The sequence below is a fragment of the Melanerpes formicivorus genome, unplaced genomic scaffold, assembly GCF_026170545.1.
Source record: "Melanerpes formicivorus ecotype bairdi unplaced genomic scaffold, bMelFor1.0.p_v2 SCAF_9, whole genome shotgun sequence".
Taxonomy (NCBI): domain Eukaryota; kingdom Metazoa; phylum Chordata; class Aves; order Piciformes; family Picidae; genus Melanerpes; species Melanerpes formicivorus.
Window position 1 is genome coordinate 11,335,897 of NW_027142361.1, and position 13,433 is coordinate 11,349,329.

The 13,433-nt window shown below is 46.1% G+C and overlaps 1 protein-coding gene across 1 annotated transcript in view; it reads right to left on the reverse strand.

The window, feature by feature from the left end:
- Window positions 1–13,433, reverse strand: part of LOC137443319 (phosphatidate phosphatase LPIN1-like) — a 106,405-nt gene that overhangs the window by 14,199 nt on the left and 78,773 nt on the right. Inside the window, 4 exon segments of the mRNA XM_068142909.1 lie at window positions 492–554; window positions 557–621; window positions 623–783; window positions 3,555–3,684. Of these exon segments, the coding sequence (XP_067999010.1) occupies window positions 492–554; window positions 557–621; window positions 623–783; window positions 3,555–3,684 (419 nt within the window).

The window sequence follows — 13,433 nt, forward strand, 5'->3', positions numbered from 1 at the left end:
TAATTCAGACAGAAATTGTACCACAAAGAACTGAGATTGCCCATGTCAAATAAAGTCACCTTACTTTATGACAAATCTGTTTGTGCAAAAGATATACTACAAGTTTGTACTAGGACAGAGTGTTTCCAAAATTACCAGTAACACAAAACAGCTCAGAAAGTAGTTGCAGCAGGTGAACCTGCAGATCTGTAGTGTGCTTGTATGAAAAAGTGAAATCTCTGAATCTGTCAAACATGGATGGATGCAAGTTTTGCAGTTTTGGGCAGCATAGAGCTGCCAAAAATCCTAGATCAAGACAAATCTTCTATCTTACTACATGATTCCTGGGAACAGCCTGAAGGCAGCTCAGGTTTTGAAGACTTTTTCCAAAGTTTATTCCTTTCCAGATCTGAAAGTGCCTTCAGGGCACAGATGAATTTATATGGCAATGAGGTGTTTCATTATCATTAAAAGATGAAAATCATATAAAAGTATAGAACCAACAGCTTTACCTTTTTTCCTGGAAGGGGAATCTGTCTTGCCAGGTAGTTGGGTTGAGCAAGCTGCAGCTTGATTTCTTCACTGGCAGCCAGAGATGGTACAGATGCTTCTGGAGATTCTGTCAGCTTATTTGTCTCAGCTGCTTTCATCAGCAGTTGCTGCATCTGCTTGTCCAAGGGCAGGCAGAGGAAACACAGTATTAAACTCCTCTGTAGTGGAACATTGGATGACCTGGAAGTGAGCACTTTCAGAAGGATTTACATCCTCCACACTGGGTTCCTTTGCTCTGAGCAGAGAACTGGCCTGTAAGGAAAATAAACAGATTGCTCTAAAGAAAAGCTCTTAAAACAATTGGACAGAGTTCTAACCATTACTTTAAGAATCTGACCTCACTGAAGTTAACCAACTAGAGCAGAAAGCCACCAACATAACTGAAGGCTTCAGTGTACGAAAGACTTCTCTGCCCTGCATTGGCTTGCACAAAATTCAACTTTATCTTGGGACCAGGAAAGATTTGTTCTGAGATGCACTCTATAGTCTTCATTTCCCACTCACCTGCCTGAGAGCACATCAAAGCTGCACCTCTGCTCTCCTCCCTTCCTGCACAAATGCTAGTTTTCTTTCAGAAGGTAATCCTGTCAAACACACAAAGGGAGCACAGACTGGAGTCCTTACATGATCAGGATGCTCTCAAGGACCAGGACAGGGGTACACTGTCTTTCATCTATACCCCCAATTTAGATTTTATATCACTTTATAGTAACAATTCTATAACTCCTCTGAGCATAGGACTGGAGCCGTTTCTTGCAGAGGGAAGCTGAGCTCCTACAGCAGCAGCTGTATAGCTGCTCTAACCCTCATGTCATAGCAAACAAATGCTTCCACAAAGTTTAACATCATCCACAGCATGTGCCTCCGTTCAGCTATGGCCAGACCAATTCTGAGTAGCTTGGCTAGGGACACAGGCAGGGACTGCAGAGGGAAAAGCCTCCAGAAATAAGATTTACAATACACACCAGGCTGTGTGACTGGGATAAAAATAACAGAAAACTCATTTTGAGACTCTTACCTGGACCTGTGCACTTAAGTGCTAGGTACAGAAAATAGTTCCCAGTTCTTGTGTAAGGTACATAAGGCAGAGAATAATGCAGAGGTGATGTGACAGCTCGTATTTGACTTACTAAAGATGAAGCCAGAGCTCTTCTGAAGGAATTAAGAATTATGGATTCCCACCCCTGCTTATTTCACTAGATACCAACAGTGAATTAAAGATTGTGGTGTTTCAGGCTGGATGCCCCCCTGATGCTGCCACATAAGACACACTTCCAGTGTCCCGAGGGTCCAGCCCAGTGAGTGGACACAGGAAGCTGCATATTTCATCCCATAATGTCCTGCTCCCTACAAAAACCACTGGCAAAGTCCTGCACTTCCTCTTTCTTCCCTCACCACTCCTATGGAGATGATCCCTGTCTGGTAATGGAGGGGGAGTCATCTCGAGGCCTCTTGGGGCCTGGCCAGGCCTAATGCCTGGAGGAGAAGGGGGAAGGGCAATCTCAGATCTGGCCAGCTGAGATTAGCCTAACAGTGGAAGAGGGGGGAGAAGAAAGAGCCCCGGGGGTTTTGGGTGTACCCTCAGGTGGGGAAAAGGGGAGTGTTGGGATGCTTCTGGGTATGCTTTGGGATCTCCTTTTGTCACTGTGCTTGTGGTTCTCTGTAAAATATTCACTGCTTTTCCATTTAAACTTTCCACCACTTCTGCAATCCGTTTGTCTGAGTCTCATTTTTTCTGCCCATGGTGGGAGGGGAGGGAGGATCAGCCTTTCAACCCACCATACAAAGATAAATTACAATAGTGCCATTGTAACTCAAGCAAAACCAATAGAACATAAAACTCTTCTTTCTGAGAGGATACCAAATTCCCTGTCCTGCAAAGCAAGAATTTTGTTTCTTTATGCTGTTGCTGACCCTGTCACTCCTGCATTCCTTTCTGTAGTGAAGCTACCCTTCAGCAGAAGGGGCAAGCCTTGCCCCATAGTTGCAGTATTCTACTGGAAGCTGACCTTTATTTCTTACACTGACAAGCGTAAGCAGTAAGTCTCCTTTTCCTGTATGTGAATGTTGACTCCATAGCTACCACAAGGAGCCAGGCAGTACCTGACTGATTTGCAATGTACACAGCTGCACGTGGCTACTGTGCACCATGGGACACAATGTTGCTAGAACACCACAGATCCTGCCATCTACCTGGGCCAACTGGCTTCAAGCAGCAAACAGGCATCATGCCAGTTGACTCAGCTAAAAGAACAGCATGTCCCAGCGTACAAAGATACAGAACTGCAGGTGTTTCTGAATGCTTATGTGTTCAAGCAAACAATTTTAATTCTTGTGAACCACATCACTAACACAAGCACCTCATTTGCATCTAAGACCATTTATGAATTTCAGTGATTTCCCACAGGAGATTGGGTTTGATAGGATATATTATTTAAGCTTCTAATTTCTATAAATCTAGGTCTCAGGTACTTCTTCATTTTCAACTGTATATTATTAGTGTTGAGAACATCCATGGCACAAGGCTCTTTTCTATGCCTCCTTCTATTCTATTCTATTCCTACAGAGGAGGATGCAATTCTCTTATATAAAACATTGTAATTTGATATAAAAACAGGATCCATTCCTTCTTCTGCAGTGTGCACTACAATAAGCACATGTACCCCATTAAAACATAATAGATACTACCAGGAATTATCACAGTATCACAGTATAACTAAGGTTGGAAGAGACCTCAAGGATCATCGAGTCCAACCTATCAACACAGACCCCATGACTAGACCATGGCACCAAGTGCCACGTCCAATCCCCTCTTAAACTCCTCCAGGGATGGTGACTTCACCACCTCCCTGGGCAGCACACTCCAATGACGAACGACTCGCTCGGTGAAGAACTTTCTCCTCACCTCGAGTCCAAACCTCCCCTGGCGCAGCCTGAGACTGTGTCCCCCCGCTCCGGCACTGGTTGCCTAGGAGAAGAGACGAACCCCTTCCCGGCTGAATTAAACAAACTATGTTGGATACCTTTGCAGCCTGGGGTAGTTCTCCCCATGCCCAGTGCATTTGAGGATTATTCTTCAGTCCACTTCTGTCCACAGGTTTGCTGACTAGTTCTGAGTCACTTTTAGGTGTAGAAGGACGTGAATCTGATGGGCTGAAGAAAAACAAACATAAAATATTACAAACCCAGAAGCAACCACAATGCAATAAGTACTTTCCACCAAGCTAAATCACTGAAGATCTAAGTAATCATTAGCCAACTGAAAGTGTAAAAACATGGAGAAAACTGTTTAAACAGTTCCTCTTAAACTAGCATTCAGAGGTCTCATCCATTTTTCAGTAAGGATTTGAGAAGCTGAAAAAGATGGAACAAAAGCACTGTAATGGAGCATTTCAGGAGGATTTATGTTTTTCTGTGTGGTAAAAAGAAGGGGGATGGTGCTAGCAGCAGATTAATAGATGTTAGTATCATTATAATAGATGTGAAATGCAGATAGTCACAGAATTTCACTCAGAATCCCCTGAACAAAGCCCATTTTTTTCTGTGTGAGTATTTTGGTTTCAGGCTGGTACTTAAGCCAAATGTCTTACTCATAAAAATAATATGTCTTTGTCTTGTGCAATCCTGAGTTAAAAATTACTAGCAACATTCCAAAATCCAAGGTCCGTACTTTGAATATGGACAAAGGCTATGACTGGTTAGCTACAGATAATAACATTATCTAACTGAACTGTATCATTTTTAGCCAAAACCACTGTGGAAGACCTTTTTTGGTCCTAAGAATTTCAAATTTTTATTAGGCTTTAGAGTATAACCTACCATTTGACAGATAAATAAATCAATGCATTGTCATTTAAAATGTATTTTCAAGCTCTAAGGATACAAGAAACACATGGTGGGGTTTTACTGACTTCTACATGTTCCCCTGACAACCTTGCAGTATTTGCAGTGTTTTCCATTCATCGAGAGGCCACTGAAACCCTGGAAAACAGGATCCTGAGTACTTCCAAAAAATCTCATCAGACAATAATGCTTCTACTGCTGCTTTAAGCCCAAAACATCTGGATTTAAGGGATGCCTTTTCCATTATTTTCCCTGAAAGAAGGGGAAGAAGCCTGGGCTGTTACTGAGTACAGGACCCTTGATTTATATTTGCAGACACAAGCATTCATGTCTCAGAAAGATGGCATTTGCATATATGTGCATGCTAAAACAGGTGAGGTTCTGCTCCAAGAAGGCTCCCGCTGCAAAAGGCTGACCAATGATCCAGGCACAGATCCAGGTTATTGGTTCAGAGTAGATACAAGTGTAACCATGGTACAGAGAGTAAACATCTAACCCCCTAAGTATTACCCACTCTCCCAAAACAAAGTACACCACCTACTCACTATCTACTGAATTTTCAACACAAGCACAATGGAGCAAGTTTGCTGCACCCTCAGCAAGTTTGCTGATGACACCAAGCTGTGTGGTGCAGCAGACACGCTGGAGGGAAGGGAGGCCATCCAGAGGGACCTTGACAGGCTGGAGAGGTGGGCACAGGCCAACCTCATGAAGTTCAATAAGAGCAAGTGCAGGGTCCTGCATCTGGGTCGAGGCAATCCCAGGCACAAATACAGGCTGGGCAGTGACTGGCTGGAAAGTAGCCCTGAGGAGAGAGACTTGGGGGTGCTGGTGGACAAAAAGCTCAACATGAGCTCTCAGTGTGCACTTGCAGCCCGCAAAGCCAATCAGATCCTGGGCTGCATCAGGAGAAGTGTGGCTAGCAGGTCAAGGGAGGTGATCCTCCCCCTCTACTCAGCCCTGGTGAGACCCCACCTGGAGTACTGTGTCCAGTTCTGGAGCCCCTATTACAAGAGGGATGTGGAGGTGCTGGAACGTGTCCAGAGAAGGGCCACGAGGATGATCAGAGGGCTGGAGCACCTCTCCTATGAGGACAGACTGAAGGAGTTGGGGCTGTACAGTCTGCAGAAGAGAAGGCTCCGAGGAGACCTAATTGTCGCCTTCCAGTATCTGAAGGGGGCCTACAGGAAGGCTGGGGAAGGACTTCTCAGGATATCAGGTAGTGATAGGACTAGGGGGAATGGAATGAAGCTGGAGGTGGGGAGATTCAGGCTGGATGTGAGGAGGAGGTTCTTCACCATGAGAGTGGTGAGACCCTGGAATGGGTTGTCCAGGGAGGTGGTCGAGGCCCCGTCCCTGGGGGTGTTTAAGAGCAGGCTGGATGAGGCTCTGTCCAGCCTGATCTAGTGTGGGGTGTCCCTGCCCATGGCAGGGGGGTTGGAACTAGATGATCCTTGTGGTCCCTTCCAACCCTGAATGAAACTATGAAACTATGAAACTATGAAACTATGAAACTATGAGATACCTTGATTCTCATTTGATAGATACTAATTTTCCACACAATATAGGGATTTAGTAGAAACAAAATGTTAGAGCTTCAGAATTATTATCAGTTGATTTGTCCTTGTAGGCTAGTGTATGAATGCTAACACAATCTCAGCATAGACCAGAGTTACTGCAATGTCATCTTAATATAAAAGTCCCAAAACCAAATCAGACTGCAAACATGCACCCACAAAGCAAACAGCATACAATGTTTTGTTTGTACAAAAGGATACTAAAGCATTCTCATTCTTTATATCATCTGGAATAAAAAATGAAATTTTCTGTGCCTCCCACAAACAGAAGTTGGTGGCCTCTTGATGAAAGCTGGTTTTCCATTACAGGGAAATACCTTTGCCTTTTATTTTTTCATATGCCATATTGTTGTTTGACACTCCATAGCTAGTCTTTCTAAATATGATTCTGGACCATGTAGAATCTGTCACCCAGTAACAATATCCTGCCAATGTATCCATAGATCAGACTCAAAATGTCTTTTTACACCACCAAAATGTTTGCCTTGGGCTGAACTGTACTTGCAACTCCCCTGTCACAGTATCACAGTATCACAGTATAACTAAGGTTGGAAAGGACCTCGAGGATCATCGAGTCCAACCTATCAACACAGACCCCATGACTAGACCATGGCACCAAGTGCCACGTCCAATCTCCTCTTGAACGCCTCCAGGGACGATGACTCAACCACCTCCCCAGGGCAACCCGTTCCAATGCCGAATGACTCACTCGGTGAAGAATTTCCTCCTCACCTCGAGTCCAAACCTCCCCTGGCGCAGCTTGAGACTGTGTCCCCTTGTTCTGGTGCTGGTTGCCTGGGAGAAGAGGCCAACCCCTTCCTGGCTACAACCACCTTTCAGGTAGTTGTAGAGAGCAATGAGGTCACCCCTGAGTCTCCTCTTCTCCAGGCTAAACAATCCCAGCTCCCTCAGCCTCTCCTCATAGGGCTTGTGTTCAAGGTCTCTCACCAGCCTTGTTGCCCTTCTCTGGACACGTTCAAGTGTTTCGATGTCCTTCTTAAACTGAGGGGTCCAGAACTGGACACAGTACTCAAGGTGCGGCCTAACCAATGCAGAGTACAGGGTGTCGTGGGGTTGGAAGGGTAAGGCCAAGAAGCCTCCTCCCTCCCCCCTGTAAAGTAAAGGGAAAGAAAATTGAAGGGAAAGGGAAAAAAAACCTCACAGCTGAATTAGCAATGCAGTGGAGCTGTATATTTACAAAGCAATGTAGGATATGCAGGGGAATATATACAAATTTACAATATTTATAATATATACAAAGATATACAATAGAGTAGCACAGAAATGAGAGTTCCCCCCTCTGCTGAGGGGGGTTTCCCACCTCCGCTCTCCCCTCTCTCCCCCCTTTCCCCAGAATAGGTTAGAAAAGAGAGAGAAAGAGAGAGAAAAAAAAAGTTAGAAGCTGTTGTGTTAATTGGAAAGCTGTTAATACAGGCCTTTATCAGTTTCAAGGCCGAAGCCTTGGCAGAAAGCCCAGGAGCTGCAAGCTGCTGCCTGAAAAAGAAAGCGGAAGCAAGACTGCAGAAAAGTGCTGGAAAGCCCAGTATACCTTCCTGCACTCCCAGTTCAGAAGGTGCCTCCCCCCACTTCACCAATGAAATTAGTTTAGACTGTTCTTTTCATTTACCAACTTCCGTCCACCATATTCCCTTTCTTAAAGGCACAGCCTCAAACGGTCACACAGGGGCACAATGACTTCCCTGCTCCTGCTGGCCACACTATTCCTAATGCAGGCCAGGATGCCATTGGACCTCCTGGCCACCTGGGCACACTGCTGGATCATATTCAGGTGGCTGTTGATCAGCACACCCAGGTCCCTCTCTGTTTGGGAGCTCTCCAGCCACTCCGACCCCAGCCTGTAGCTCTGCATGGGACTGCCGTAGCCAAAGTGCAGCACTCGGCACTTGGACTTGTTGAATGCCATCCCATTGGACTCTGCCCATCTGTCGAGTCGGTCGAGGTCCCTCTGCAGAGCCTTTCTACCCTCTAACTGACTAACATCTGCCCCTAACTTGGTGTCATCTGCAAACTTGCTGATGACTGACTCGACCCCCTCATCCAGATCATCGATGAAGATGTTGAAGAGGATGGGGCCCAGCAGTGAACCCTGGGGGACACCACTGGTGACTGGCCGCCAGCTGGATGTGGCACCGTTCACTACTGACGAGAACAGAGACAGGGATGACAGCACTCAATATGAGTGATAGTAATCATCCAACTTTATTGTTCCACACTTCATTATTTATAGTCTTATCTTATGCATAGTTAATTCTATTCTAATTTAACACATACTACTGGTTTCTCTCTAAAAGGTTACATCATTGTTTTCACAGCTCTGTGGAATTCTTTCTACTCAGTCTAATTGCTCTTTTTCCCAGATCTCGCCTCCTCCTTATCTTGTTTGCCTCCCTTCTCAGGGGCAGCTGGACTTCAGCATGCCAAGCAATCAGCACTTTCCCACATCTCCTACTCCACCACTATATTATCAACAGAGAATTCTTCAAGGCCTGAATTGCACAGGTGTTCCTGGGACCCATGTCCCCTCTTGCTCAAAACAATCCCCAACAAATTCCCCCATTTTTCTTTTGTGCAAGTAAGGCCTTGGAGGTTATCCTTTGAACACTTTGCATAATACAATTATAAACAAGTTTAACAATAATCAAAATTAGTACAATAATACCTAAAAACCTTAAAGCTTCTTTTATCAATTGTATAACCCACTGTGACATATTCTCAAACATTGATCTTAACCAATCATCTAAGGGACTTTTTATAATTGTAACAGCACGCGTATGATTCTTTAGCCACCTAATCTCAGCATGCATCGACACTCCATGATCCGACAAGTTAAAACAACACATTCCTTCAAAATCTTCGTATCCATGCCCTTCAGCCAACAACAAAAAACCAATTGCAGCACAATTTTGCAGTAATGCGTGCTTCAATGATTTTTGATCTAACAATAACCCTTCCAACACCTGAGCGGTAACATTTGCGTTTTTTACTGACCAACACGCTAATTTTTCTACTGCACTCAAGGCTTTTCCTGCAGCGGCACCTGGCACAATTATACTTACAAAGGCTCTCATTGCATTCCCCCATAATTCCACTTGGTCATTACAATTTGATGGTAATTGCTCAATTGTGCGTTTTTTCCATTGTTTTATTTGCTTTAAAAGTATTAACCACTGAGTCTGAGAAGGTGCTATTATGGATAAAGACCCCAAATAACAAGGACCCCCCACTGGGTTAGCTGGAATTCCCTGCCAGGCACGATCTCCACAAATCAAAAATATACCTGGCAGCAATGCTTTTGCTATATGATTATTCCATAAAAAGGATATATTTTCATTCTTAATTGTTGAAGTCCCTGCACTGAGATCTTGAGCTACATATGCACCCCACCGTTTTGGCACGATGAGACCTTTTATGGTTGCTTTGTCATTCCATCCACAGTAGTCACCATACACGTTATATGGTTTTTCAGGACAAACGTCAGTCCATCCCTGAGAGCTGCTTTGTATCCCAACTGGCATTTTCCCCCAACCTTCTAACACTTGCTCAAAACCTTGCTGTCCTTTAAACATACCTCCAACCACAATACATGTTTGAGTCCAGTTTCTCGATGCATTGCCAACCTGCTGAGAGCCCAATAATCGCAGTTCTTCAGGATCATACGGTAACCGCTGAGTCAGTCCCTTAATCAATAATGCACTACAATTTGCCATTTCACTCTCATTACTACAACTATTACTACTATAATTAACAAACATATTTACATCAAATCTGGGTATCCCTATGTGGTGGGTTAACACCTTTTTCTGAAAACAAAAGAAGAAAGCAGGGTGGAGGGCTTGCGGGTACTTTACACTCCCTGAAGGGCGTCTCCCCCCTGGGAAAGCTGAGTCTGTTCCACTCCCCCCTCCCTGCCCAGCAAGGGTATAAAAAGCAGGACCTCATAGCTGTTGGATTTCCTTTTTGGCTCCTGCCTCTGCTGGATGAGAGCTACTGCAGCTGCTCTCCTGATCCTCAGCCACGTGGCTGGACCTGATCCTTCTCCCTGCTGCCTCTGCGCCTCTTCAGAGACAGACTGGTTTTGTATTATTTTTTTTCTATTCCCCTCCCATCCATTCTTGTTCCTTGCCCTTGTGAACCTTATTCCCTGTTATTGCTATATATATATATATTTGAAGAAAAAAAAATTACTTGCCTCTCTACTTCCAAGCTGACTCCAGATTGTTGATTAGTGGATTTGCTCCTTACCCTTTTTTTCCCTCCTCTCCCTGTTTGGAGGGAGGAGGTGGGGGGGAAGTGGGGAAGAGATTCTCAGCCTTTTCCCCATTTGAGCTTTTAACTCTAAGTTAAGGCTCAAACCACTACAATTTTTGGCGCCTCCAACGTGGGGCTTGGAAATTGATCTTGTATTGGGAAAGCAATACCTTTTTTTTTCTGAAAAAGGAGCTTGAAGTAGAAATGGCAATTTTAAAGAACCTGATGGTCCAAGCCTTTGCATGGGCTTTTGGCCGGATCTTTTGGACCCACATCTACAAATTAATAACTTACCACATGGTGTGGTTAATGATAGAGATGCTGATCAAGTGGATAAAAACTTTACCAATTAAGTTAGGCATGTATCTCTTGAATTCATTGAATTTCACTGTCAGTGGTAACTTTTCTAACATAGGAAACTTTCCTGAAGCAAGTTATGACACCAATGGTGTAGATAAAAGTGCCTGTGATGGAAAATTGCTCTACGTTGCAATATGCTCCATATGCCTAAATGTAATCCTTATAGTGGCATTTGCTGGGACCGTGTTGGGTGGAGGACTAGCTAACCCATTAAGAGCTGTTTGGAGGGTGATAACACACTCCTTTGTGCTCTTTAATGACTGGGGGCGTGTCTGCTGTGGGCATTGTAAGCACTCTGTAGACACAAAGAGGGAGGGGTCGGGTTGTAATGACTGTGCCAGCTCTCAGCCTGAGCCCCAGGCACAAGGGTTTGCCCCACCATCAGCAGTCCCACAGTTGACCCCTGATGCTCCTGCCAATGCAGTCTCTCTAGCACCGGTCACCACACGCAGGAAAAGAAATCAAAAATCATCGCCAAGCACGGATGGTGAGGAAGGAACCTCAGCAGGCCCCAGCAGCTCACAGAACCCAGCGGTGGATGAAGATGATTCAGACCAGGAAATAACTGTTACATCGCTGCCCAGAAAGGAACTAAGGCAAACTCGTCTGGACTACGACAGGAAAGAGGGTGAGCCAATACTAAGCTGGGCCCTGAGATGCTGGGACGAGGGGGTGGACACAGTGGACCTGGATAAGAGGGAGGCAAAGCTTTTAGGCTCCCTGACTCGTGATGCTGGTCTGGACAAGGAGTTAGCCAAACTTGATGGAATACACACTCTCTGGGCCCGGATTCTGAACGCCATCAAGAGCCGGTACCGCTCAAGAGATGACCTGCCCTGGGCCCCAGTTAGATGGACAACTATGGAACAGGGCATTCGGTATCTGAGGCAGATGGCCGTGATGGAAATAATTTATGGGGATGGCCAGCTCCCTTCGGACCCAGAAGAGGTGCCCATGAGACGGCCCTTCGTAAAGAAACTCACCCAGGGTGCTCCTCAGAAATATGCTCACACATTAGGAGGGATACTCTTGACTGGACAGGATGGAAGTCCTAAAACTGTCTGTGAGTTTGCCAATGATTTAAGGGAATATGAGGACAGCGTAAATCAGAAACCCCTGATCTCAGCCATAGAAACTATGGCTAAAGACATTGTCAAAGAGATCAAGACCTCCATGTCTGAACTGAAAAAGGGGAGCGATGCCTCCTTTTCCCCTTCTCCTTCAGAATGGGTCCAGGTTTCAGCAATCAGGAACAGGCGACCTTCCCCTAGGAGATCACCCCAAGCCAATCGGGGAATGTCAAGGGGGTCTCTGTGGAGGTTCCTCTGTGACCATGGAGAGGACATGGACACCTGGCATGGCCAACCCACCTCTGCCCTCTGGAACAGGGTGCGGGAACTGCAAGGTGGGCACCGCGGGGATAACTCATCTAGGAGAAGAGCTGCCCCAGTTTCCTGGAGTGGTCCCTCTCGCTCAAGAGACCCTTCCCCTAGTAACACAGGACCATGTGACAAGTGTGGACATTGCCGCCAGCATTAGAGGTGCCCTACCTCCAGCCAGGTGGAGGCCAGGGATAACAGAGTATACTGGGATGTGTACGTGAAATGGCCTGGCACTTCAGAAGCCCTGAAGTACCGAGCTCTGGTGGACACAGGGGCCCAATGCACCCTGATACCATCGGGGTACAAAGGGGCTGAGTCCATAAGCATTCAAGGAGTCACAGGAGGCTCACAAGACTTGACTGTACTGCAAGCTGAGATAAGCCTGACCGGGAATGAATGGGGAAAGCACGACATAGTGACTGGTCCAGATGCACCTTGCATTCTTGGCATTGACTTTCTGCGGGAGGGATGCTTCAAGGACCCTAGGGGGCACAAGTGGGCGTTTGGGGTGGCAGCTGTGGAGACTGCAGGCAAAGAACAGCTGTCCACCATGCCCGAGCTTTCAGATGACCCCTCCGTAGTGGGCAGCCATAAGGTGCAGGATTTGAAGTTACCTATTGCCTCTCGCATAGTACATCGCAGGCAATACAGGACCAACAGAGACTCTCTGCACCCCATACACCAACTGATTCGACGACTGGAGAGCCAGAGGGTGATCAGCAAGGCTCACTCCCCCTTCAACAGCCCAATATGGCCAGTGCGGAAGGCAAATGGGGAATGGAGACTGACTGTGGACTACCGTGGCCTGAATGAAGTGACTCCTCCGATCAGCGCTGCTGTGCCGGACATGCTGGAGCTCCAGTATGAGCTGGAATCGAAGGCGGCCAAGTGGTATGCCACAATTGACATTGCTAATGCCTTTTTCTCCATTCCCATTGCAGAAGAATGCCGGCCACAGTTTGCTTTCACCTGGAGGGGAGTACAGTATCAATGGAATCAGTTACCTCAGGCCTGGGTCCATAGCTCAACCATCTGCCATGAGGTGATCCAGACTGCCTTGGAGAAAGGTGGAGCTCCTGAGCATCTGCAGTTCATTGATGACATCATTGTATGGGGTGAGACAGCAGAGGAAGTTTACCAGAAGGGTAAGAGGATAATTGACATCCTGCTGGAGGCTGGCTTTGCCATCAAGAGAAGCAAGGTGAAAGGGCCTGCCAGGGAGATCCAGTTCCTGGGTGTTCAATGGCAGGATGGCCGTCGCCACATCCCTCAGGAGGTGGTGAACAGGGTAGCCACTATGGTGCAGCCCACAAACAAGAAAGAGACACAGTCATTTTTGGGGCTTGTGGGCTTCTGGAAAATGCACATTCCCGGGTACAGTCAAATTGTGAAGCCTCTCTTCCATGTAACAAGGAAGAAAAATGATTTTGTGTGGGGACCTGAGCAGCAGGTGGCGTTTGACCAGATCAAA